The sequence below is a fragment of the Pyrus communis genome, chromosome 7 (genome assembly GCF_041283825.1).
Source record: "Pyrus communis isolate YQ-2024b chromosome 7, ASM4128382v1, whole genome shotgun sequence".
NCBI classification, from domain to species: domain Eukaryota; kingdom Viridiplantae; phylum Streptophyta; class Magnoliopsida; order Rosales; family Rosaceae; genus Pyrus; species Pyrus communis.
This window is the reverse complement of record NC_142571.1, coordinates 117,593-139,736: the sequence shown is the minus strand read 5'-3', so window position 1 is coordinate 139,736 and position 22,144 is coordinate 117,593. Positions and strand designations below refer to the sequence as shown.

The following is a 22,144-nucleotide window of genomic DNA, read 5'->3' as shown; positions in this document are numbered from 1 at the left end:
GGAAAGGGGAAGGGGGAATGTTTGTTTTGTGGTTTTTGGTGGGGGGGGGGGGAGAAACCCAAAGCGTATGTGGTGTTTTTTATGGTTTTATATTTTATTCTTTGGTCTCTATTATTAAATAAGGTTAGTAGATGATTTTTGATTAAAATGTAAAAATTTGAAGTTCTTTTTATTAATAGAATATGCTTGTATTGGATTGCCTTCGGGTTTTCTAGTTCTTGTATTAGTTTTTTATTTAATGAAAGTAAATTTAGTTTGACAAAAAAAAAAAAAAAAAAAAGAGTATAAAAAGGAATCCAATCCCCGTACCGTGCGAGTTATTCTCAACGAATTAATGGATGATAACGCTTCCAACTGAAAGCATGAAAGTCACCTACCCTCAGTCTGAGAGAAAAAGGTAACCAAGCAGAAAATTCAAAAGAGAAAGTGACTGATCAAATCAAGAAAAGGTATGGCGAGGCCACAACCACTGTTGATGTGAGCATATAAGAAAATAAACATATAAACCAATAAATAAATAATGCATATATGGTGCGACCTCCCATCACCTTTTGAATTCCTCGGCAGAAGTATACTTACGATGATGTGTTGGTTTAAAATGGAATTAAGTTTTATTCGACCGGCACTGCAGAGTGCGGAGACATTTCACCTTTTCTTTTCAGATCCTTTGGAACTACTCTTTCACCAATTGCTCAATCGCTAAGCAATCCGGCCTTGCTCCTACTAAAAATTATTAAAGTAGAAGCTACAACCACAACATTTTTCTTGCAATTGCTTTATCATGTCATATATTCCTTGCACTCGCAGAGAAGATCATGAGATCATACCCCAAAAAAAAAAAAAAAAAAAAAAAAAAAAGAAAAAAAAAAAAGATAGAACATGTGCTGATATGCACTTGATCCGCATAATTCAGCAAAACAATGGGAAAGGGGAGCGAGTGCAGTATCAACAAACGCTGTTTTGATATTACAATGTCAAGGAGGACTAGAAAGTCGTCTTTTAATCATAACGTCGAAGGAGGAATTAGCAACCCTGCTCCTGCTCCCGCTCCCGCTCTTGATCTTAAAAGTTTTCGGGATGGAAATGGAGATGGAGAAGATCAGAGTTCGCCTTTGCTCTCGCCCTCCAAAGAGAATGGTTCTGACCGTAAAATCTTGAAGCAATTGATCAATGGGGATGAAAAAGCAAAGCTGGTCATCAAGTTAGGTAAGGAAGGGAGCACTGGAAGAAGTTCACTTGGCCAACACTTCACTGAAGAAGGAAACAGGAAACACCTTCAACTGGTCAAGAAGCAGCAAAAGGCAGAAGAGAGTTTGCAAGGAGGAGTGAAGTTGAAAAAACTGGTGAGTCGTTGTGCCAAAGTTTTAGGCCATTTGGTTAAAGTCAGGAGCGACCCAACCCTTAGAGAGCCCAGGAAGCTTAAGGCCGCCGTTCCTCCGATAACTATGTAATATTGTACGCAATAAGTTTCTTGCTTGTTTGTTTCTACATATCAAACTACAACACTTTATTTGCTTTTCCTTCACATCATGTATACAGCATAAGTGTTCTGTGTATAAACATATATTCGAATTCGAGTATGCGATACTTACGAAGATATGTTTAGTCTCAGTTGTTTATTATTATATATATAATTGACAAGTCGAAATTCACATACCCAGCTAATTCGATTATTAGATCTATTGTTTGAAATCCTCTGTCATGTACTGTCTTCTATAGCATCTCCTCAAAAGCTCATCCCTTGAGATTTTAGAAAACGACACTACCTATTAATTACCTACACAAAACAAAATTAATGTGCAAGGAAATCAAAATTTGTTTTTCTAAGTCAATTGGGGAGGGGGAGGATCAAACTCTCACCTTGTGACTTGTCCCAAATATGAGAGAAATACCACTGAGTCATGAGGTTAGGTCATAACATGTACTCGTTATTTTTCCTTTTAATAGCTAATAAAATTTCATTGAGTTCTCATTTCAGGTTTACGTTAGCTAGAATCAGAACGTGAAACTAATTTATTGGGTAAAGTACAAAAAACTACCTCAACTATTGGTGTCACGACACTTTCATACCTCATCTTTTAAAATTAACAATGTCATACCTCATCTTACGAATTTGTGCCAATGTTATACCTTCTGTTAGCCTGCGGTTAATTTGTCAGTTAAATGTTGACGGGGCTTGACCCATACCTCATTTTCTATTAAAATATTAAAAAAACTATAAAAAAAAAATCATTTAATATTTTTAAATATTAAAATAATAAAGAAAAGTTAAAAAACAAAAAAACAAAAAAACAAAAATCAAAACATTTCGTCCCTTCCACCCCCTCCCCCCCTTCTCTCTCTCCTCCCATCTTCATCTTCTTCCCTGCTTAATCTTCATCCAAAAATAAAAATAAAAATTTGAAAACCCATCAACCCCCAACCCCTCGAAGAAGAAGAAGAAGAAGAAGAAGAAGAAGGAAGGAGGAGAAGAAGAAAAAAAAAAAAAAAACCCAACCCAGTTCGTACCCCCCCCCCCAACAAAAAAAAACCCTGCAACCCAGAAAGAAAAAGAAGGAGGAGGAAGAAGAAGAAGAAGAAAAAAAAAAAAAAAAAACCCAGATCCCGTTCGCTAGGCCGATTCCGCGAAGGGTGGGTGCGAGGGGAAGATGAACTAGGAAATTTTTTTTTTTTTTTTCTGGGTTGCAAGTAGGGGCACAGGTGGGGGAGAAGAGGGGGTGAAGGGATGAAGTTTTGTTTTTTTTTCTTCTTCTTTTGTTTTCTGGGTTGCAGCAGGTAGATTTTTTTTGGGGGGAGGGGGGAGGGAGGGAAGGGAGGAAATGTTTTGTTTGTTTGTTTGTTTGTTTTTTTTTATTATTTTTTTTATTTTTACTTTTCTTTATTATTTTAATATTTAAAAAATATTAAATGATTTTTTTTTTTAGTTTTTAATAATATTTTATTAATTTTTTTTAATAGAAAGTGGATCCTGAATCAAGGCACATCAGCATTTAACTGAGAAATTCACGCCAAGCTAACGGAAGATATAACATTGACACAACTTCGTAAGATGAGGTATGACATTGTTAATTTTAAAAGATAAGGTATGAAAGTGTCGTGACACCAATAATTGAGGTAATTTTTTGTACTTTACCCTAATTTCTTCGTTGATATTATACAACCCAGTCACTCAAACAACTGAATATTTAGTAAATTATTATACACAGATGAACAACGTCCTGCAATCATGCCATCAACTTGCTTCAATAAAAGAACTAAAAGCGCAAACAAGTAACGAACTGAATGGCCTTGTTGACATGACCAATTGCTGAAAAAAATTCAGCTTCTCCTAAAGCAGAATTAGGTCCGCTCAGTTAGTTTCTTTCTCTTGTAATAGAAACTAACAAAAATATACAGAACTTCAAGTCGAAGTTGGTTTCAAGTGGATGCTATACCAATAGAGGCTCGTAGTATAACAGCTCAAGTAAGGTCGTTTTCCACAGAGATTGAATGAATAATTTGTGTTTAAAACCAACTCTTAATTAATTATTGAAAACAAAGTTTGGAAAATGTTGATTTTAGAATTTAATATTATGCAATTTAAAGAAAGTCAATTTGTAAAGCCTAGGGTTCAGCCGTCACTGTTACAATCCTATGCAATTCTACTAATTACTTATGAATTTCCACATACATGACATACATGCTTTGAAGGTTAGGTTTTCCTAATGCATATTTTCCTCGTGATGTTCAAGTGAAAACGTATATCTAACATGCAACCCATCTGTAATGTTCAGATCAAATATAAACATGCAAGACTCATAAAGCTTTGTGAAAACCCTCTGAAAAATCATGCAACCTTAAGAGCGTGATATTCACCTTAAGTGAACTTACAATTACTAATCACAAGAAGCCCTCCTCAATTTCAAGGTGATGTTCAGACAAAAATTGCATCAAACTACTTATCTAAAAATCCTAATGGTCGCGAATTACTAATACAATTAGTTAGTTTAATCACAATGATTAATAATTCAAAGCAAGCATGCTTCCATTCATAAGCAAATTAATAAAATTACATATTTATGCTAAGACTCAAGGCTTCGCCCTAGCAAAAGAACTAGCTATGAACAATCATAATAAAATATTATTAAGAACAAGGGTAGAAAACACCTAGAAAATAAACTTGTTGTCAAAGGCTTGTGCGTTTCCCCCTCTCTTTTCCTTCTAACCCTAACGGCTAAAAAGTCTTATTTATACTACGACAAAATAAAACCCTAAAAAGTCTTAGAATAAAACTAGGAAACATAATAAAATAATAAAACAGAAAATAAAAGGTTTCTTATTTAAACTGAAATTTGGACTTCTCAGGAAATCAGACTTTTGACCAACCAAATAAACTCCGATTTGGTCCCAAAATGTCTCTTTGGAAAGCTGGAGACGTACCCTACAAATCCTCAGAAGGAATCTTCCTCAAAATATGTCATCTTGACCTTCAAAATACCCAAAAAGTCCAAAAACGTCAATCTAAAAAAGTTATGCACTGGGCCTTTATTTCATCACCATGGTCAAACGCTTAGTAGAAAAATCTGGAATTTTAATACAATCATTTTGAAAGAATCATGAACATCCTCCAATTAGAATCACTCCAAAATTCATCTGTTCGATCACTTTTTGCTTCAGAGGAAATTGAATGTCCTATATTAAAAATATAAATCAAAGTATCAAAATTCTACCAAAATAATAAATAAATTATAACTAAAATTAGGGTAAAATATATAATATAATATGGACTCATCAAGCCCCATCAAAGATTTAGAGCGAGCACGTTGGAGTTTCATGTTGTAACTACCACAGAAACAAGTTCACAAAATGCCTGAATAGGACCCAATCCGAAAAAAAAACACATATAACCGTACATGTATTGGTGTCAGTCTATATTTTGTAATTATTAGAGCCAAGTTTGCAGCAGTGTGATCTTGCTGCTGCTGTGTGTGGTGCTGTGCTTCTGAAATTTTGCACTGTGTATAATTGCTACTGGTGGTGCCGTGAATTGGTCTTTGTCGTGCAATGGGTATTGTTGGTCCTGTTGGATTGCAGCATATGGATGGTCTGTTTTTTTGCATATGAGATTTGCTTTTAGACCGCTAATTGCTGCTGCACTGTCTTTCGGTGGAGTTAGTTTTGCTGTGCCGTGTGTATTACCTGCTATTGTTGTTGCTAATTATCGCAAAAGTTGACTGCAATTGCTGTTCTACAAGTGTCGTGGATTGTTGTCCGTATTCGTGAGTTGCCACTGCTGCGGTCATATAAATAAAAAATAAATAAAATAAAATAATAAAAAAAGGGAAAAAGGTGCTGCTTGTTTGTTCTTGTAGCTTGTGGTTCCGTAATTGGTGGGGTGTTGTGATTGTTGTGTACCTGTGATTGTCTTTTTTGCTTGTTATTACAATGACCAATACCGGTTGGATTTTAGATTCCGGTGCAACGGATCATATAACGTATGATAAAACTTTGTTTCAGTCCATGAAAGATCCTTATAGAAAGTGTGTGGCCACTGCCAATGGTACTACTGTTGTTGTTGTTGGAGTGGGAACAATGTCTTTTACACCCTCTCTTCCCCTACATAATTGTTCATTGATTCCGTCATTGTCCCATCACTTGTTGTTTGTACCTTAAGTCACTGAAAATTTGGATTGGTGGTTTGTTACTTTGGTGGATGATTGCACTCATATGACGTGGTTGTATGTGTTGAAAAATAAAAGTGAGGTTTGTGATGTGTTTCGTCTGTTTCAACAGATGATTAAAACTCAGTATTCCTCTGATATTAAAGTTTTGCATTCTGACAATAGTGGAGAGTACATAAATTCTAAGTTATCCCGGCTTTTACAAGATCGTGGAATTATTCATCAAACTTAATGTCTGCATACACTGCAACAAAATGGGGTTGCTGAGAGAAAGAGTCGTCATATCTTCAAAACTGCTTGTGCCTTGCTTATTGGTGCGTTCGTGCCTAAACAGTTTTGGCCAGAAGCCGTTACTTATGCCGTGTATGTGATTAACCGTATGCCATCCCAAGTTGTGGACTTTCGTACACCTCTCCAAGTGTTGACAGAATTTGTTCTCATAGTGTCTACTAATACTCTCACTCCTCGTGTGTTTGGAGATGTAGCCTATGTTTATATTCACAAGATTCATCGTAGTAAATTAGATCCATGTGTTCTTCGGTGTGTCTTTCTTGGGTTTGCTCCCCAACAGAAAGGGTATAAATGCTACCACCTTGAAACTCGCCACATGTATATGACCATGGATGCTACTTTCTCGTACTTTTATGCTTCGATTCCATCACCTTCCGATCACCAATGAGAGAATACTACGGTGATCTTGGGTGGTTGGAGATACCAAACAATGTAATATGTAGCTCAGGGGGAACATGTGTTGAAAATGAAAATTATGAAGGCTCTCGACAAGACACTGCCGAGAATGAAGACAGTGAGGGCTATTGGCAATCGCCTGTGGAAAATTAGACTACTGTTTAGCTGCCGGGCACCGAAATAGTTGATGCTTCTCGGCAACAGTTTGCCGAGTATGATGCAGAGTATCGACAAGAGTCTGCCAAACCAGCAACTACCGAACCCATACCCCCTCTCTCGAGCTCAATAGTGTCACCCAATGTGTCTTCTTTGAATATTCCTGAGATAAGTACAACTGATGCTCATGTAACTAATTCAAATGATATTATGAGTATGTATAAGTTACCGCCAAGGCAAAATCATGGTGTTCCTCCTGACAGGTAATTGTGCGTCATGCTCAAACCTTGCACCGGAACATCAAACCTGGGTAAATAATGTGGAAGCAATCCAAGCACCAATCTAAGTTGAAGAGGCCTCTCTATTCTCTCTTGCCGCCGACCTCTCTCCCTCTCTGGTCCTAAATATATTTCAGTCAAATAGGCCTACAACATATACATATATGAAACTTTTTTTTTGTGTGTGATAGTAAGATAATCAGGCCCCTTTTGGGGCCCTGTGCAAATTTAATAAAAAAGTCCCATGTATTAAAAAATAATAATAATTTTTTTTAACAATATATTCATACAAAATTCAATCATCAATATTCAAACTTAATGCAAATAATCATCTTACTCTTACTAATTGTATAAATTCTGATTGCCATGAATTTATGATAAAAGCTTCATCCATTAAAAAAGGGGGCACGACTAAAGTGATACACAAGTTGGTTTTTATTGCTAGAGAAAAAAAAAAAGTAATACACAATTTTTTCTTACTGTTAGAGAAAAAAGAAAAATTGAAATATTAAGTGTGTGTGGCTCTGCTTAATCAATTGTAATCTAGATCAATAAAAAAAACAAAATTTATTAAAAAATTATACTCATATTTAATATGTAAGACCATAACCGTATACCCATTTATCCATAACCGCATACCCGTTTACCCATTTTTAACCCGTTTACTTTTTTTTTTTTTTTTTTACCCGTCTACCTATTTTTTTAACAACTTGAAAATTAAAAAGAAATTTGTCATAATTTTCTTTTTCTAATAATTAAATACCGTTATAAGTACATTTAACATGTATTTTTGTATTAATGGCAATATTATTTATGAATATATGCGATGTCTCACAATTATTTGACGGTCAATATATTACAAGAATCATGCATGGTTGTAGGTTAATTAATATTCTTGTATACATATATAATTATATATATATATATATATGTAAGTACATATCAGTTTGCTAATAAGCTCATTTGATAAATATTTGGATTTTTATTTAGAAACATATGTTCATCGATCGAAGCCATTTAATCGATTTCTAATTTTTGGGTCAAATATTTATTGAAAACTCGAGGCCAATTAAATATATATATATATTAATGTTCTAAAAATCGGCCTAGGCGGCCGCCTAAGCACTGGGCGGTGGGCTTCCGTGGCGATTTTGGGCAAACCGCTCAATAAAACAGAGAGGGTTTAGGCGGCCGACTAGGCGGTGTTAGGCGATGCTAGGCGACATGGTGGGCGGTTCCTCGTCTCTCTGCTCCGTATCTGTGCAAATTGCAAACCCAAAACATCTAGATGTCTCTCGTCGTGCTGCATCTCAGATTTGACCAGTATTGCAAACCCCAGACTTTTGTGCATGAAAACAAAGAAGTGCGGTAGTGGATAGAGGGAGATGTGCGGTGGAGAGATGAAGGGATTGAGGGAGTTGTTTTAATTTGGAGGGATAGAGGGAGATATTTTCAATGTTTGATTTGTGGGTTTTCAGGAAAGAAGAAAATTGAGGGATAGAAATGGAGAAGATGAGGTAAAGGAGAAAAGTCTGAAAAGATGAAGAAGAAAAAGATGGAGCGGAGAGATAGAACGGGCAACAGGGAAACTTGGGAAAGTGGAAAAGTCTGACTCTGAAAATATGCTTAGTTTGGCGTGGTGAAGTCCACCAACCTTTGCCTTTTCACAAAATAAAGGGGTAAACAATAATTACCCACTATCCCCTAATAAATAAATTATATAAAATATTTAGATAATATTTTATTATTTGTTCTTTTTAAAACAACACCATATTACACTCTTGCATTATATTATTTTTCTTTTTATGATCATAATAAGATCAGCTTATATTATACTCTTATGTTTAGATACGTATATATTTTTTTTTAAATAACGTATTCCTCAATATTTAATCATCTACTATAAAATAAATTTAACTAATTTATATGGTATATAATATATTTATTCCAAGATATACAAGAATATTTTTTTGTAAATGTCAATATGCATTTATTTACAAAATATACAAGAAATTTACCTAAATCCACCTAGGTTGCCTAGGCGCTAAGCTCTAGCCCACCGCTTGACTAGCGCCTAACATTTTTAGAACCTTGATATATACATAGGTACACATCAGTCGACAATAACATGTTTCTAAAAGCTTAAGGTAATCATCTATATATATATAAAGTGAGAAGGATAAAAATGTGAAACGTTAAAATACCAAAAATTGTCCTTCAAGAATTCTAAAAATTACAATTGAACCATAAGAATTTAAAGTAATTCACCACATTTTAATTTTGAATGAATTTTAAATTTAAAACTTTAATTAAAAAAAAACTCCCATGTTAGTGGGTGGTTTCATGGTTTTGCTTTTTATTTTTTATTTTTTTTTATAATAATAATTTTTTAATAAAAATATAAAATAGTTATTTAAAAAAAATTAAAAGACATAATCTAATATAAAAAGGCCAATTGTCACACACGAATGTGTGTGGCAAGAGGCTAGTTATCTTGAATTGGCCAAAGCTCCAAAGACTCCAAAACAAAACTGTCAAACACTCTAATGCTTTAGCACATTCAATCACATATATTAAACATTGGCTCGTTCTATCAACTATATTTTTCTCTTAAGTGAGGCATATATATATATAACCACGGTTACCCATAACCAATGGGTATTTGCCCATCCCTAGTTGCGTGGTGTAAGTATAGGGTTGATTAGAGCAGTGGCAAACAAGTCTCCGTTCGGGCGAAAGGCAAACAAATTTCAGTTTAGGCGGTGCCTGACTCGGTCCCGGGCTCAGAGCTGGTCGAGTTCCACTCGGTGGCTCCGGGAAATAACACAGATTGGGAGGGAGTGTAGTATCCCACATCGCCCGTGAGGGCTTGGTCTTTGGGCCTTATATATCCATTGCCAACCTTAAGTTTCAACTAGGCCTTTTGTGGACTCCCTGAGGGGAGAGCAGGCGCTGGCTACGGCTGAGTACCGGTCCACAGGAACAAAACCGTGCGGTAGCTCTGTCTTCGGGCAGGGAATGCCAAAGCGGACAATATAGTTGGAGCTGAGGGTTGGGATGTGACAATTTGGTATCAGAGCCAGACTCACGGTCGTGGTGTGCCGACGAGGACGTCGGGCTCCCTAAGGGGGGTGGATTGTAGTATCCCACATCGCCCGTGAGGGCTTGGTCTTTGGGCCTTATATATCCATTGCCAACCTTAAGTTTCAACTAGGCCTTTTGTGGACTCCCTGAGGGGAGAGCAGGCGCTGGCTACGGCTGAGTACCGGTCCACAGGAACAAAACCGTGCGGTAGCTCTGTCTTCGGGCAGGGAATGCCAAAGCGGACAATATAGTTGGAGCTGAGGGTTGGGATGTGACAGGGAGAGTGAGAGAGAGAATTGGAAGGAATTAATTAATTTTTAAATTTTTAAATTTTTAATTAATATTTTAATTTTTCAATATTTAATTAATTTTTAAATTTTTCAATATTTAATCAAATTTTTAATTCAATTGGACAAGAGAGTGGGTTATTTGCCTGCCACGTCAGCAGTTAACAGACAAATTAAGATATTTTTTAACGAAGGTCTAACATTGCTAAGGAACATCGGCTTTAACAATTCTGTCTCTGTCTACCAAAACAACTGGAAATGTTAACAAATCCGTAAGATGAAATATGACATTGTAATTTTTCAAACATAAGGTACGAGATTGTGGTTCGCCCCACAATTGAGGTAGTTTTGTGTAATTTACCCTTATTTTTATGATCAATGATATCCATTATTGTCCCATGAATATCATGAATAGAAAAGTTCACTTATTTTATTTTTGCCCAAGTATTTTTTCTTTCAGATATTGAGAAAGATAGCATCTCTTTTCTTCAAAATAAGGAAAATTACAATTGTGATGGCAAACTTAAATTTTTGTAGCTGCAGATTTGGTTGTGACTTGTTAGTTGGTTTAATTTTCAGTTTGGAATGCAATTTTCTTGGTCTTATTAGTTTATGATGATTTTATTGGGTGAACAACGAAAAAGGAGTAAAATATTTGGGATCTCTTTTGCTGGTTAGGGAAATGAGAGCAAAGATAAATGGGGTGTCAAAAAAAGAGTTGATTGAATAGTAAAGAGAATAATAAGTGAACAATAAACAGGGACAGCAAAAAAAAAAAAAAAAAAAAAAAAAAAGAAAAGAGACAAGGGTTTCCATGTAACTTTAGCAAAAAGAGCAAAACTATCTTAGTGTTGGCTATGTTTGGCTAATGACGATTTGGTTCATTTTGAAGAGGCATTAGATTTCAGAGTTGAATCTCTAATTGTTCCAAAGTCTTATAAGTGGAATTAATCAAATTCAATTTTTCTCGTTCTATTTCAGAATAAGTGAACTTTCCAACTCAACTATTGAAAACTCGAAGGAAGATTTTGAAATCCATAATGCTATCACTTTGGGAAGTGCTATGGAGGTTGGAGCTGACCTAAAAATGTCCAAACATAGCCTAGAAGTGGATGAAGAGCTGCTAATTGAGGAGGAGGAAGAAGACATGCACACGGCAAGGGTAGAACAACCCTTGCCGCAGCCCCCTAAGCCCTCTAAACCACCCACCACAAGTAAGGACGTCCCAATTCCATGTTATTCTGATGTTATTCCACCCAATGTCCCTTTTCCTAGCAGGTTTTTGATTCCCAACCAAGAAGAGAGTAAAAAGGACATCGTGGAAGCCTTCCCAAAGGTGCAAAATGCTATTCCAATTCTTGGTGCAACACAGCAAGTTTTAGATGGTGTTGAATTCTTCAAAGGACTTTGTACACCAAGAAGAATGATTCAAGAGAAGGTAGTGGCTGGAGAAGATGTAGAAGGCATCAAAGAGGACATATTTGAAACCACAATTCCCAAGGAAGTTGGATTTTATGACACGGGACAAGTCATAACTTTCGAAGGGGTGTTTATTCTGGAGTTCATTTTGGAGCACACAGGTAAGCCGCCTCCCCGAATTTCAATTTTTTTTTATACTAACATGTGGTTAATGATTCAGGCACCCAATCTGGAATTTAAACTATTACCGGATCATTTCAAGTATCACCGCCCATTCAAAGATAAATTCCATGCCGTTTGATTTTATTTATGTAAAAAAAAAAAAAAAAAAAAAAAAAAAAAAAAGATACTAAACATGGAGAAAGATGGAGCCTTCACAGAGGATGTTTACGTGAAGCCCCGCTACGAGGCGTCGAAGCAGAAGGAATAGAAGCGGAAGGCATAGAAGCATGAGGCATAGAAGCGGAAGGCATCGGAGCGGAAGGCATCGGAGCTAGAGCATTCCAGGCCTCAATACTTGGCCAAACGCTGGATGACCCAGGAAAAAGGTGCCTCTGGAGATAAGACGCAAGCCTTTGACGGTCATTGTGAATTCGACCCTCAGATTCTTGCAGCTCATCAAGCTTCCTCTTCATGCCCGCCGAATAGTTATTTGCAAGCACATGCAAACTTCTATTCTCGTACTTAAGCTGTTTGATTTCCTGCTTAAGACTTTCCACCTCTGCCATCAACGATTCCACCTGACGGGAGCGGGCAAGCAGGCGTAGGCCCATGTTGGACACAGAGCTCGCACACTGAACACTAAGTGCGAGGGACTCTTGAACGGCCAACTCATCGGACCGTCCTGACAGCAGCCTACTATCTTTTGGAGTGAGGAGGTTCCTAGCTACTATTGTAGCTGTTGTGGCGTCCTGCATCACAGAGTCTTCACCTGAAAGAGGACTGTTAGAAGATAAAAAAGAAGGGCGCCATACATTACCTTGACGGGACGCAACCGGATCGCTGCTGAGACTCAAATCTAAGCTAAGGTTCGATGAGTTTTCCATTTTCTTTCAAAAGTGTTCAAAGAGAAGGGGTGGATGGAGTTAAATTTCGAAGGGCCGGAGACGATTATCAAGAATGGGTGATCTTCAGAGTGTGTATGTTGGCGGTGATTGATAGCTCTCTATAAAAAGCCAAGGCAACGCATCCACCGATTCAAAGAGCCGGATTTTCCGGCGTAATTTAGGCGACGTTTTCTCGGCTTTTCAGAAGACGCACGTGGAGGCCATCATCGCAACTACACCTCTTTAGCCGACAAGCGCAAAGTTCGGCGACGCTTTCTCTGCTTTTCAGAAAACGCGTGCAGCTTTGTTAAAAGGAGCCGCATCTGCAATACCACGTGTCATTCAGAGAGCGAAGGGGCGTCGTTCAGAAATCGAAGGGGCGCCTGCTCAGAAATCGAAGAGGCGTCTTCAAAGATCGAAGAGGCGCCACTATTTCAAAAAGCCGGATTTGCGGGATCAAAACGTCTGTCGACAAGGGTAAAAGGATGGTACCACCACTTGATATTATCTCTATAAATGTCGACCTTCGTCTTTTATGGCAAGGCAAACCTGAAGAAAATGCCCAACTCTCCCTCACCTTTGAGGGCGCACTCCCAGCAAAGCCTTTTCAAATACTCAATCTTTTCTTCTTCCCCCAAGATGATACCAGATGCCTGGAGTACAGATGACCCAGGAGGAAACAGCACAACAAATACATGTGCTGATTCATGCACCGCTTCTTCAAAAGCAAAGGTATCTCATATCATCAAGGTCAAAAGCAAAAGTATCTCATATCATGCTCTTTCCCTGTCTTTTTCTTTGTCCTTGTTCTTACTCGCATGGCAAAGTAAAAGAAGCAATCAGCCGGCACTTGGAGTCAGTCTTCCGATCTGGAGCCAACTGCTTGGAACCTATTCCTGATTGCTTACCTAGCGTTGCTCTCGAGTAGTCATCTTCAACGGTTGATACACTTCCAGAGAAGGGACCACTCCTGCACAGATTGAACAAAGAAACAGATAAAAGGGATAAGCTCAGACCTTCGGGGGAGACCAAAAGAACCATCCTGCTGCCCAGTTCAAGAAGTAGCACAAAGGAAAATCAACGATGGGCAGAAACCAGTTCAAGAGTAAGCCTGTGGAATCACCAAGATAAAGCCTCAATGCAATTACCAAGGAGAAGATGGAATTTACACTCTATAACCAGATTTGCGTCTCTAAACTCTTCTCTTTGTTAATTACATTCTGCCATGTTTAGTATGTTTAAGTGCTTTTTGTGTATTTACTTATGCTTTGTGTGAATCTATGCTTAAAACATTGAGGACAATGTTTGATTTAAGTGTGGGGGGGGTAACTAAGTATGTTGATGCAAATTCGTTGAATTTTATCACCCATAACTTCAAGTGTTGTTCCTTGCTGTTTTAAATGTTTTTAAGGTGTTTTTAAACTGTTTTAGCGTGTTTTGTTTTATAACTCCGAAAATCACATAAAAATTTGAAAAACATTTTTTTGAAAAGCCTAAAAAGAGTGTTTTGAGTTGTTTTTGTGTCTTAGGGTACCTTCCAACACAATGATAAGGATTTGGTTTGTAATTGCATGACTGTTAAAGAGAGTTATTAACATGGAGAAAAGTTTGATTTACTCTTGGTATATGCTTGGTTATGGTTATAATGTATGACTTCACATGCAATCATAAAAGAAAAATTCGTTTTTGTAACATGCTTGAAGGAAGGAACTCAAACAAACGCTACAACCCTGTGAGACTCGAGCCATTACCTTCTTTGGAGAGTTATTTTCTGTGATTCTTTGTTTTCTAAAGTTGTTGCATGATCTCATTATTCCTTGCTTGGTTGCTACTTAGAATGCAATTGTATCATGATAGAACTAAATGCTAGAACTTATATCCGTTTCATTCAAAGCATGACATTGAATTACATAACATATATCAAGATGAAGTTGTGTAGTTGCCACCATAGCCAAATAGCCTTACTTCCCATATTTCGTATATATTAGTTTTAACCCCGTTGAGCCTCGTTTAGCCTATTTTCTTTGCTAACCACATCACCCCTTACCTAGCCTAGTGTAGGACAGTCCACACCCTTGTTCTTAAATGATAGTGAGCATGACTTAAATGAATTCCTTTTGAGTACATTATGAAAGAAAATGAGTGTGGGGGAGAATGTTTTGTTCTTAAGCGATTATGTATGTTTTGAGAGTCAAAAGAAAAGAAAAAAATTGTGAAAAACATATGAAAAAGAAAAACAGAAAAGAAAAGAAAGAAAGAAAGAAAGAAAGAGCTTGTTCTCCCTTTTTGTTCAAAAGTTGAGTTTTCATTCAAAAGTGAATTCTAAGTTAATTCAAATTCTTTGCTCGCTATTTCTTTAAGAACCTTTGTTTTCCATATCCCTTCTTTGTTAGCCAAACACTTTTTAAGCCCCGTTACACCCCTTTGACTTCTATCTTGATCGTTATGTGTTTAATAATGTGGAGTTTGGAATTGATATGAGCATATGGTGTCACTGGTTCTTGCATCTAAGTAGTAGCATTCCATTCATGAGATCATACCTAAACATGCTTATTAACTCCAGAAATTGCTTCCTTTGAAATACATATATGTGAGTGTTCATTTTTATGTTTACATCAATCTTCTCACATATACCTAGTGTAGGGTGTGTAGTCAGAAAATCTGTGTGAAAAACGAGAGTATATCTTGTAAGGATTTGAGCAAATTCTCTAAGGCATGTTACTACATTCGAAATGTGTTTTAAATGCTTAATTGTGAACTAGTATGTGGTGACTATGATTAAGAATGTACTTAAGTGTAAAGATGGCTAAAATCTGTGGGAATAATGATTTTTAACTTGTCATGTGCATTGGAAATCCGTGAGACGATTGTTGGAAAGAGTAGGTTGTGTTTTGTTCGTTTTGTCTAGTTTCGTGTTCTTTTGTTGTTTTGTTTTGCTCGAGGACTAGCAAAAGATAAGTGTGGGGGTATTTGATAGGAGCATATTTATGCGACTTAAATGGCTTGTTCTCGTACATTTATGTTATGTTTCTTTAGTTAGTTTAGTCCTTTATGCTTCTTTTGTGTGTTTTCAGGATAATAAGACGTGTTTGACGAAAGGATGCATTGTGGAGTGTTTTGGAGCACTAATTGGGCTAAGGATGGATAGCTTATGCTTGGAGCCCAAGTGTTGGATGAAATTGAAGGCCTTGTATGCACTTGAGGACACAAAACAATGGCCCTAACCCAATTACATTCACCTTGCCTTGGGCTTAACACAAACACCATTCCTTGCCATGCAAGGGGGAGCAATTTGGGTCCATTTCATGTACTTAAACCCTAGCCCAATCCACAATCACTTCAAAGCCATGCAAAACCTTTCAACATCCTTTAATCATTTCCCTTTAAGTTATGATTTTATTTCCTAACCCTACATGCATTATTTATTAGCATCTTCACATGCATTCACACACACTTCACACAAACAAACAACTCAAAACCGTGAGCTCCCATTCCCTTATGCCATTTTCAGATTTCCACCCACTAACCTAGTCATCAACACATGCTTTCCCTTCACATTCACCCACATGCACTCCCACTCTTTAATCATATGCACTCCCATCATAATTCCACCACCAATTCAGCCACAAAACATTATCATTGCACCACATTCAACCACTCCACATCCCTCACTAAAGAATCATTCAACTCATGCATCCATAATCAATTCTCCAACCTTTGCCGTGGCCTTCATTCCCATTTCCAACATCTTCACATGCATTTCCAGCTTTCACATGTCTTCACATTCATTTCCAAACAAGCATTCATTCTTTATTCCACATACACTCATCATCACACACCCTAGCTATCATTCATATCCATTCCACATGCATTCTCCATCATTCCTCCACACAAACACCTTAAACAAATAGCCATATACACCTCCACTCCTCCTATAAATACCCTTGCATTCATTCACTCCTCATATCATCTCATTTCATACACAACACACCACAAACACTTCCATTCCTTCTCTTTGCCGTGAGTCCCCTTAGAATCCAAAACCATCTTTTCCATTCCACACTTCCATCCCCCAAACCAATTATCCCTAGACCTTATGCTACAATAAAGAGGAAGAGAAGAGGGCCTAAACGTTCATACAATTCAAATTTGAGTTGTTGGAATGTTTAGGCGTTTCTTTGATTTCAATGTTTAATTTCAATTCTCTTTGTTTTGTATGAGGAACTAAACCCCCCTTTAGCTAGGGGGTGATTCGAAATTATGTTTATGTTTGTAATATGATTTGATTACTTTTAATTACGTTTCATAAATTGTGAATTCAATTTGTTTAACTGTTTGATTGATAACCTATTTATGTATGTTTATTAAGAATGAACGCTTAATTTTCATGCATGAATTTGACGCTAGAATATAAGTGAGTTTCACATAATAGTTATGAACTTATATTCACAAGTAGTGGAGGTTGCTTATAAACAATCGCGTTAAACAAATTCTTGGCATAAGTTTCATGCAATCATAGTAACGAATGCCTCGTCAACACTTATAGTTTTCATGATGCTTAATGATTCTTGCTTGTTTCTCTATTATGCAATTCATGTAGGGAACTTGTGAGGAATGCTTTGGGTTGTCGTATGCAATCATCCAATTCATTAACTTAAGGAAAACTTGACGGTTAATTTAAGCGGACCTAATTAACCCGGGGTGTTGAGAATTCATGGTTTGTTTAAATGCAATTGGAAATCATTTTATTATGCAAGTGTAACATGTATGGAGATGAACCCCTTAGCTAGCCATACCATCCATTCATTTCCGTCAATTTCATATTTACAATTTGTTTTCTTTACAATCTATCCATTTTAGTTTAAATTCGTCCAAATCCAATTCCCCCCTATTTCGTTGAAGTCTTAGTCTTAATCTTTCTTATTTTTAGTTTTGCTTTCTTCGAGCATTAAATAGTGTTTTATATTGTGTTTTTATGTTTTTAAGTCAATTTAGAAGGTTTTAGCAAGCCCTCCTAATCCCCGGTCTAGAACGATCCCTACTTGCACTTATACTACAAATCGTCAAAAAAAGGGTTTAATTTGTGTGCGCATAAATCACGCATCAAATTTTGAACGGCTAGCCTACTATTAATAATATTGATATTGTCTCAATTTAAACACGACTCAACAGATGTTGAATTATATTAATAAGCCTTCATGCAATTAGGAGTAGAACCACAAGTTTCCGTTATGGGTTGCATTTTTTAACAGATCATGGTCATGAAAACAACGATTAGTATAATTATAGGGGATGGTTATGGTCTCATACATCGGTGCTCTTTATAACTTGTTTTAACTCATACTGAAAAAGGTTCTCTAATCTAATGTAGTTGATTAAAATCAAAATCAAGGCGCAAAATACAATTATTTTCATTTTTCCTATGTTAGTCAATACATACGTGATGGCACATCCGGACATCTGAATTTAAAAGAACAAAAAATTCTTCTAAATTGCGTCTGGCCCAAAAGATAGAGACCATAGTTATTACATATTTATCATTGAACCTCAAGATAATACATTATCATGAAAATCACGGGTCATAGACTCTAGGCCCTCAAGATCTGAGTTTGTAATAAAAGAGTTTAATCCGTTTCAAGCATCTAGGTAAACAAGTATAAAACCATTAAGACGAAGCACCAAGACGAGTCTCTAATCATAACCATTTCGTTCCACCGTAACAGACCGACAATATCCTGTCGGGCAGCGCCACTGCTAGAACTTGACCCCACACTTTTGGCACTCGTCGGCCCATCCACTGCAATATATAGGAAATTAAAGAACCCAAAACCGTTATAGCTAATTTTTAGGCTTAAAAAAATTGGGTCGTATTTAAACCCTACAAAAATACTATTCTTATCATTTTTTTATATCATTTTTTCTAATAAAAATAAAATCCACTTATATTTCTGAACTTTTAAAAATAATACAAATAGGTAATAAATGTGACATTACTCTAAAATCTATTTTGATCACGTGTTTTTATTAAGTTAATTTGGTTAGTGTGGTGTTCAAAATTAACAATTCTGGTCACTTAATTGAAAAATATTAAAACATTTATTAAATAATTAAAATGAATAAAATAACAATTTAAAATGATTAGAATGAATAAAATAACAATTTAAAAACTTTAAAATTCATTTAAAAAGAATAAAGATTGAAAAAGAAGACGAGATTTTTCAATACAACCGGTACACGAAATGATACACTACATATCATTATATAAATTGTGGCTGCCAAGATCACCCCCTCCCCCAACCATACGCACTCCACTTACTGGATCCGCACATATTGAATAAATTCATCGCTCAAACTAGCAGAGGAACTGTGAGTCAAGGGCTGTCGTAACGCTTGATTATTGTTTTTTTTTTGGGGGGGGGGGGGCGGATCCGCACATATTGAATAAATTCATCGCTCAAACTAGCAGAGGAACTGTGAGTCAAGGGCTGTCGTAACGCTTGATTATTGTGGTGTGGGGGGGGGGAGTGGTTGTTGATTTGTGTTTCAAATCTCGGGGGGGGGGGGGGGGGGGGAGTGGTTGTTGATTTGTGTTTCAAATCTCAAGCAATCGTATTGAACCAAGACTTGCCAGATTAGGTTTTCTAGTTGTTGTTGATGGTCGCGTGGTGGCTGACCATCTTCCCCGATGCCCCCCCAATATTTTCATTCCTCCTCATTTTGTGCTCTTAATTAGTTTAATTCATTTAATGAATATTTTAATATAATTTTTTTTTTTACTTTCAAATTGACTGAAGTGACAAAAATTGTTAAACTTTGAACAATACAGTGATCAAATTGATTAAATTAAATACACAATGACCAAAATAATTTTGACCCAGCCATATCAGAGTGACCAAAAAGATTTTTAAACCTAATTTTTATTCAGCTAGAGAAAAACAAAAACAAAGTAATTAATTCCAATTCTTCTATATTGCTAATAATGTTAGTAATATATTAGTTATCACTTACCGCTAGGACTTGGAGCAAGACTGCTGCCAGTTTTAGTAGAGTTGCCTTCCAGTTGATAGAAAACTTGAGCTTCTGGTGATTTAGGATCCAAATGCAGAAGTTCTGCGCGCATCCAGCAATTCCATGCCAACCAGCAAATCAAACAGAAAAAGTAGTGTGTCAAAGAATACTACTGCAGAATGTATGTATGTATATAACTAGAAATACGAACGTACGTATGTACCGGGACACTTGGAGACATTGGCAGGGGCCTTGCAAACGGAAGGCAGGCCCAAAGCAAGCGTTACATTCATCTGCAGACCAAGTTCAGGATCATTGCGATCTTTAATGATAACACAAAGGCACTTCTTATTGTTGTTGAGCACTTGTTTGAGACCACTGCAACAGTCTGGTGTTGGAGCCTTGGCTTGACCTCCAACGTAAGGCAGACACGTGGCCATCCCTACTAACTGCTGCGTACATTCCTCTCTGTCTTTTGCTGAATCTGCCGTTGCGAAGCTCGCTGTATAACTTGATATCATAACTAACAGGACTAGGACCAAGTAGCCAAACCCTAATGCCATTTTCTGAATTGTAATTATATTATCAGATCAGTAAAGAATAATATTTCAGATGTAAGCTAGAAGAGAGAGAGAGAGAGAGAGAGAGAGAGAGAAGCGCTTTGTTAATTTATAAGACAAATTAAGGTGGTAGCTAGAATTTAGTGGTGGACACTGGTAGTGGTGTGGCCTTTGGGTTCATCCGTTCATATGTATACATATATTCTGCGGTCTGAACTGCACTTGAAGGGATATATAGTTGCTTCCAGAATAGAGAGTTAATGGACAAAATCATTGAGTTTGAGTGGTAAAGATCGTGCGGCCGACAAAAGGCAAAACCATATATATATATATATAGTAGAAGGTGATGATGTGTAAATAACAGCTTCCGGGTGTTTTGAGTTTAAACTAGAATGCTAAATCAAGTATACATCAAATATTAGTGGGGGATCAGTTGAGTGCGTCACTTCACCAACCCCACTAAGGCCACAAGATAACATTAATTCATGTTACTTCTCTTTCAGATGGCCGCTTCCATATATTTCTTAGTTTTCTTTCAAGGCTATTTTTCAGAATTGATGCCATCATGACATCATTCAACTATATTATTGACATAATGCAGAACACATCTTATTTCAAAAAGAAAGAAAAAAGTTAACGGGGTTATGGTGATAAGAAAAATGCGAATGATAAACACAATGTGAAACCCCACCCCCAAAACTTTATGTAATTTCACATTTGCCCTTAAAAATATATGAGATTACATTTTCACCCTCACTATCTAGATTTTCCTCCTCTCTCTATCTACCACGTGGCACCACCCCTACCTCCTTTTTCTTTCTCTCCTTCTTCTCTCTGAGTCAACTTTCACACACACTCTCTCTCGCAAATCTCTTTTTCTCTCTCTTTCTCGTCTCAACTCTCTCCTCTTCTTTCGGTGAACTCACACACACACGTACATACCTACACACTAGCCATCTCGCTATCATCACCTGGACCTCTTCTCTCTCCCTCACCTTTCCGATTGCACTCTCTCTTATCGGCACTGTGCACATTCACTGTGTACGCGAGTTTTCCGACGAGGTAAGTCGACCTCACCTCTAAATCTCCCTAAATTGAGTTAAGAAAAGTGATTAGATAGTTTTGAAACCTATTGGGGTGTTTTATTGGACAAAGGAATACCCAACGAACATTCTTCCCAGTTTCCAGCGAGATCTCGCAGCTTGCTAGCCATTTTCCAATCATCTTCGACGCCAACTCCACCCTATCTTGGTATGACTCGAACCCCTACTATTTTATCTTCAATTTGGCTTTAGAATGACGAATTTTGGTTCAGCTTTAATCCCTCATCGAAGTCGGGGGAATTATCCGGCCAGATTCCAGCTTTCTATTTCGTTGGGTCTGGCGACCGACGAATTAAGTTAGGCCAGCCCAACCCACTTAACCCATTTGAACCAAGGCCCTTTGGGCCGTGACCAACATCGGGCATTCGGCTCGCTAAAACCTTAAACCCAACCCAATTAATCCCATGTCCAAAACCTTTTAACCCTGAGCCGGGCTTCCAAGCCCAGGCTTAGTTGTACAAAACCCAGGGCCTCGGCCCATTAAAACCCAGTAACCCTAAACCTTATTTCCTTAGGCCGGGCCTTAAGCCCAAAACCCAAAACCCGAATCCAACCCATTGAATCAGTTGACCCGAGCTGATTGACCTGACCCGGTTGACCCGACCTGTTGGCTTTGACTTTGACCGGTCAACGTTGACTTTTTGTTGACTTTTTTGGGTTTTCGATCGAGACCCCTCCTAGGCTAATTTCGACGTCCTAGATCCGTTTTTGATGTCCATTTTCCCAAATTCAATCATTTGAATAGAGTTTTGTTAATTGTACCCTTTATGTGCTTAGGTGCAATTATTAGTGGCGATTATGTCATTCCAATTTCGTACGGCTCTACGACGACGGAGTATCTGTGAGTGGACCCTTT

General features: G+C 37.2%; 2 protein-coding genes across 3 annotated transcripts; one reads left to right on the top strand and one right to left on the bottom strand.

The window, feature by feature from the left end:
- Positions 1–585: 585 nt before the first annotated feature.
- Positions 586–1,656, top strand: LOC148695403 (uncharacterized). The gene has a single exon (XM_088696554.1). It carries the CDS (start codon positions 921–923, stop codon positions 1,449–1,451), a length of 531 nt encoding a protein of 176 aa, XP_088552680.1. The 5' UTR covers positions 586–920; the 3' UTR covers positions 1,452–1,656.
- A 2,498-nt stretch (positions 1,657–4,154) lies between these two features.
- Positions 4,155–20,469, bottom strand: LOC137733118 (non-specific lipid transfer protein GPI-anchored 14). 2 transcript variants are annotated; one of them, XM_088696359.1, is made up of 3 exons: positions 19,849–20,469; positions 19,626–19,727; positions 4,155–4,671 (listed from the first exon to the last, which is right to left on the bottom strand). In XM_088696359.1, exons 1-3 carry the CDS (start codon positions 20,186–20,188, stop codon positions 4,580–4,582), a joined length of 534 nt encoding a protein of 177 aa, XP_088552485.1. In that variant the 5' UTR covers positions 20,189–20,469; the 3' UTR covers positions 4,155–4,579. The 2 variants fall into 2 exon arrangements, with proteins under 2 accessions (XP_088552485.1, XP_068328377.2); XM_068472276.2 differs by lacking the exon at positions 4,155–4,671 and adding an exon at positions 18,005–18,414 and having other exon boundaries at positions 19,849–20,461.
- Between the last annotated feature and the right edge of the window lie 1,675 nt (positions 20,470–22,144).